The sequence below is a fragment of the Helicoverpa zea genome, chromosome 20 (genome assembly GCF_022581195.2).
Source record: "Helicoverpa zea isolate HzStark_Cry1AcR chromosome 20, ilHelZeax1.1, whole genome shotgun sequence".
Classification (NCBI taxonomy): domain Eukaryota; kingdom Metazoa; phylum Arthropoda; class Insecta; order Lepidoptera; family Noctuidae; genus Helicoverpa; species Helicoverpa zea.
In genome coordinates this window covers 8,966,641-8,972,634 of record NC_061471.1, presented here as the reverse complement: position 1 = coordinate 8,972,634, position 5,994 = coordinate 8,966,641, and the positions used below count along the sequence as shown (strand labels likewise).

The following is a 5,994-nucleotide window of genomic DNA, read 5'->3' as shown; positions in this document are numbered from 1 at the left end:
TCTAGCGGACATGGTAACGTGAGCGACCGGGCTAGTGTCACGGATGCAGAGTTGTAACTGGATGTGACTTACGGAGTTTTTAGGGAGCAGAGCATAATAAAATTATTTAAAAAACCGCTTATAAGATTATTGCCAACAGCTTCAATAAAAATATAGTTATTTTTTACATTTTAACTGTATACCTATTTTTACAAAATGGAGGCATTATGTTCTCTCTTTTTTTTAGCTGCTTATAATAGGTAAGGGTAAGGTGTGTACTAGCCAACATGATTACATGTTTACTTGCTTTTTTATATACAAATTTATGTACATATATAATTTTGAGTGATATTTTTAATGATTTGTATACGGTTCTTCAAACCATACAGACAGACATGTGTCTGTCTGTCATGGGGAGTTTGTTCCACCACTTCTTCTTCCCAGCAAAAACACATAGGAAGTGGTGAAGGGCGGGCGTTTTGGGGGCTGTCTTTTGTAGATTTGACGTTCAAAAAGTGCTTATTTTCAGCCTACTTTAAATAAATGACTTTTGATTTTGATTTATAATTTAAACAAAAAATGTTATCTGCAAATCATTGAAGTAGTCAAGTAAATCGTAGAATTTGTCATCCAGTACTTTATTAGAAGCGTCCCCTGAACTGATGATGATGTCCTCCTAGCCGATTATCGGCTACGACGACGGCTGTTCTCATGTAAGGAGATTAGCCAACTACGCAGGACATATTATAGTGCACGAGCATTTGCGCAGACACAGGTGCACTCACTATTCCTTAACTCTCATAGCCCGATGGGACGGTAATCCGACACGACCGGAGAGAGATCAGGCGCAGGACCGACATTTACGTGCTCTCCGATGCACGGGTGTATCAATCACCAGCTTCCAGGCTCCGGGCTGCTTTGTGAAAGTCTTCTAAAACCCACAAAGCGATTTCGGCCCGACTCGGGAATCGAACCCAAGACCTCGTGCTCAGCAGCTGCACTTGCGACAGCTAGACCAACGAGGCAGCCGCTGAACTAGTATTTACATAACCCAAAAAATACTAACACCCCAGATACCTACCACAAATTAAGAAAAAGAACTCATTATGAATGTTTATTTTTTATTTTTCACTATTTATTTCCACACGCTGATAAAACTCCAACCTTCCTTTATCATAGTAGGTATTTCTCCAATAATAGGTTATCTATAAAAGCTTTTCTTTTAAATGCGATCAACGGCAAAAAATCCTCTAAAACATCACATCCAGTGACACCACATCTCCGCAGTCAAACTTCACAATAGCAGGGTCCAACGTAAATAGTCGGACAGTCTGTATTCACGGTGACAGCTGAAAATCAAGCGGATTACATACTCTTAATTAATATGGCGCGCGTTCGCGGCGGTGAATATCCTTATTAACGTGCAAAATGCAGTGAAAGCGCAATCAAATGAGTTTGTTAGGCTAGTTCGTGGCCGGTTGAGTTTAAATACATGTAATTTATGCTTTATATTTTGCATTTTGCTACTTTTATGTTGATTTACAAAGTTTTAGTGTGGATTTAGAATATTGAAACACTAGTTATCGCTTGAGACCGACCTACAGAAACTACTCTTTGAATTACTCATGAAAAGATTCGTCGATAGTTAAATTGGGTAACTATCTAAAAATGAATTTTTTTTCAAAATGGGTCCTGAGATCCTGAGGTCAAAAGATTACTCAAGAAGATCCGATTTGAAAAATTGGCAACACGTACCTAGAAACAAATACATAGCAGATTCTTCAATATTACCACGAAAATTATTATTGTGTTTCTCCAAACTCCTTCCAAACAAACATAATAAACTTAAAACATGTCCATTAAAGACGGGGACATAGATAAAAGTTCGCGAAAATAAATCCTAACAGCAAACTAGGTCGGCAAACCAAACCGTGAGCTGTGGCCGTAGTTTGTCGCTAACTGAAATCGATGAACCTTCCCAACTTTTATTGGAAAAGATCTTTTTTGGGGAACTAAGACATTTGATAAGGGAAATACCACCCTAAGATAATCTTTCTAATTCCAACCCTCCTTTGGGTATAGGTATTTAACTAGGCTCCCGTTTACCCCCGTGTCCCGAGTGAACTACATCTTGTTACTGGTTTATTCTACTAGCCTCCCGTTTCACCCATGGGTCGTGGAAACTACTTTCTTTACATGGATAAAAAGTAACCTGTAAGTCATCTGATATATTAGCTATATTACTGCGAAGTTTCATTAAAATCCGTCCAATAGTTTTTGCTTAAAAAGCAACAAACATTTACACACCGAACTACCCGTTTATACACGAATATCCTACTGATTTTTGTTCCTAACAAATAAAACTGGTAGAAAGTAGAATGTGCATACAACGGTAGTCAAAGTCAAAGTTCCAATTCCGATAAAATGCTTACTCATGTAACAGAGAGTCAAATACCTCTAGAACCTGTAAACTATTTCCACGTGGCTGTGAGGCAATTCAATTAGTGTCACTGCTAGTAATACTAGCTTCAGCTCGAACAACTGACAATGACTGAAGTTAGCAATTATTAATTGTTGTTTTATTGTTAACTAGCTGTTCTAGAGGAAACTATTAATTGGTGTAGGATAGAATGTGGCGTGTGCTTTGTCAGGAATTAGACTATCTATGTACCAGATTGTTTCGGTAGTTTTTGAGTGTAAGGGTGATAGACAGAATTACTTTTACATTTATAATATTAACTAAAACGAAATAAATAGACGGACGACAAACACAAAGGCACAGAGAAAAACATAATTATGTTTTACTTGCGGCATGCAAAAAAAATAAAATAAAGACCAACCCGCATTGAGCAAGTAAGCGTGGTGATTAACACTCAATCTTTCTTTGTGTAAGAGGAGGCCTGTGCCCAGCAGTGGAACGATAAAAAGCCTGATGATAATGTTGTACATGTGTTCTACCGTAAACGTAACCCAAACTCATGTTATAATTTTTCATAAACATCTTCCAGTCTCTATCAGTATGAATGTAGATGGATGGAGAGGAAGAGGAAGACCTAAGAAAAGATGGATGGATTGCCTGAAAGATGATATGAATAGGAAGGGAGTGAGTGTCAGTATGACGAGTGACAGGGGAAAATGGAAGAAAATGACATATTGCGCCGACCCCAAGTAATATTTGGGAACAGGGCAGGAGAAAGAAGAAGATCTTCCAGTCTCTATCAGCCATTTTCTCTAACAATTATAACCACTTTCACTTAGAGTAAACGCAACAAACACTAGTGATATTAAGCAAACTCTTGCATATAGCCAGGCCAGTGTAGAACTTAGCCTAGACTAAAGCAATCTAGAATCTAGTCAGGCTGGATTACAATAATTATGAAGGCTGCCGTGACCGATATTGTAAAACTATGCGACTGTGGCCTAGTATTAAGGACATCTTATCTCCAAGTTTTGTATTTCTCTGTGGGGTAGGCAGCAATCTGTACCTTATTATTACGACTAGCCTCTGACAGCGGTTTCACCCGCATAAACCCAGATAAATAGTAGCTTGTAGCCTTCCTCGATATATGGACTATCTATAAATCATATTTGTATGTATCTATATCACTGAAATAATTTTTCAAACCGGACTCTTGTTTTGGGAAAATCCAACTATAATTTCAGTCTTCACTTAATTAAACTTAATATCTAGATTTTTGACGAATACCTACTGTTTTATTAAAATAAATAAATAATAGTGTAAAGCGTTACATGTTTTACTAAAAGGTTATGAGTATGCAAATTAGTTTAATTTACATTGCATATTTTGTCAACAAAGTTCCATTAAACTAACGAATACTATTGGATTTTTCCGACACATTTTTTCTAGCCAGTAAAAGAATGACATTTTATTTTCAAAATATTCTTGTAACTATAATAGGTACATGTATTCCTTTTCAACATTACAGCCTTTATGGTAACGCTTCCTTTGAGGGTAGGTAGACATAACATAATACCACAGATATAATACCACTTCCCAAATTTTATTTGAAATACACGCAAAATGTTATCGCCAAGGTTTTTTATATACCTAATATAAATAAGTAGATATTAGGTACCTACTTCAGAAGTACGCTTTAAAAATCTAATTTCCGATTGCGATAAGCCGATAATCGGCCGTAGTTCCAGAACGCTGTATTTGCTGAAGTGAATGTGTACTGAAGCTTTCAGTTTTGTTTACCATCACCAAACTTATGCCAACATAAGCTAACATCGTCCTTGACACTATTGAAAAGGTTTTTATTTACAAGTTAAACGAGATTATTTGCTTTTGATAAAAAGTTTTTTAAATGTACTTACTTCACGGGTTTGTGTGTAGGTAAGTATACAGCAGCCTCCGAAACCACTAAGCACGTTCAATAAACATCGTAATAATGCATTATGAGTTAATAACTTCGCTGCACTCAGTACCTTCAGCTTAAGTGCACGCTCAATGTCGCATACACTTCAGTCTTAACAAGTTTATAATAACGCTCCCAGTAAACTCCCACCAACAACTACATTATAAATGAAAACTACCCCACATATTAAAATATTTTTCAAAATTAAATACTGTAAAATTCCACCCCAATTCGTAGCCCACTCGTTATGCACTGGGAGGTACTCAAAAACCGTCAAATACGATGAGACGACCTCCTCTACCGGGTATGATAACCGGCAGGCGGGCGTGTCTCACCGGCGACCTGGCGACCCGGTGACCGGGTGGGCTATGACCGCATGACCCGGTCACAGCCTGACCCGGTTACCGTGCAGCCGGGTATGCACCGCCCGCTCCCCGTTGCATTCCGCGATTGATTCTGCACAATATCAGACCACTCTTTTGTTATAGAAATGTGTGTCGAGGTAATGTACTAAGTCGGATATTGCACTTATATGTAACGCCACATTCACTAATAGGATTTCGAGCAATCCTATGACTCTTGCAAAATATACTGCATACAGATATTGCCTTTTCTGCCACTTTGTATGAATTAAGTATATGGACATAAAAATTACAACATGCTGGTAAATATATTGTATTTCCGTAATTGAAAACCATTTAGTAAGTTACACTTGTTTTTTTTTTTGTTTTTTTTTTTTTTTTATTTCTTTGCTTGAAATGCTGCTTGGTTAAGCTCATTAGTTTGTCCATAGATATCAGGATTTGATGCATTGATGTGTGGATATGCAAGGTTACGTTCAGTAAAACATCTGCAACTAAAAAAAACTAAATTTATTTCTTACTATCAGTCAAGTTCACAATTACTCACGTAAAAACTTACACAAAACGTACTCAAAATATTACAATAGACGCTTATCAAATGAATATTTGGTGGTGTCCTTCGAGATGGAGCTATCGAAAGTGCCCATTTCGTCGAACATGTTAGAGGCGAACTTTACTTTCTCATTTTTCTTTAGATCGTTTTCGAAATCATCATATTCAGGGTCAGAGCTACACGTCACATTCGTCGACACGTGGGGCGCATAGCATATGCTCTTTATCACGTACCTCATGACCCGCTTCATGCTGCTCAATTCCTTTTTGAATTTATTTACCAAATTAGTCTTCGAAGCTAGTAAACTCTTCAATTTCTCGTTGTCCAGTAGCAAAGCCAAGTTCTTAGTCTGTGTGTCCATCTCCCGTTGGTTTGCCGCGTCTAATTGCTTTTTCATTTCACGCACCATCGCCAAGAAACCGTTCCGAGATCTCGTCAGGGCTTTGTTTGCTATGTTCAACTCGTTCCGTAGTCTGTCCACGTCATCTTGGAGTCTTTTGATTGTGGAGCCGTCTTGGTACTCTGACTGCGCTGATTTTTTCCTGGCTTTAGGCACTTCTTTGACGATAACTTCTACTGCAGTTGTATTGTTTCTGAACACTTCGTACGATGTGCCCGGGTCTGAGTCGATGTTGGAAGTCTTCACGCTCTTGTTTTGTAAAGCGAAACTCGTGAACATTTCCTCGGAGAGCGACATCTTAGGTCTCAAAGGTTCAGACAT

The 5,994-nt window shown here is 38.0% G+C and overlaps 1 protein-coding gene across 1 annotated transcript; it reads right to left on the bottom strand.

The window, feature by feature from the left end:
• Window positions 1-5,298: 5,298 nt before the first annotated feature.
• LOC124640471 lies at window positions 5,299-5,994 on the bottom strand. The gene has a single exon (XM_047178254.1). It carries the CDS (start codon window positions 5,992-5,994, stop codon window positions 5,299-5,301), a length of 696 nt encoding a protein of 231 aa, XP_047034210.1.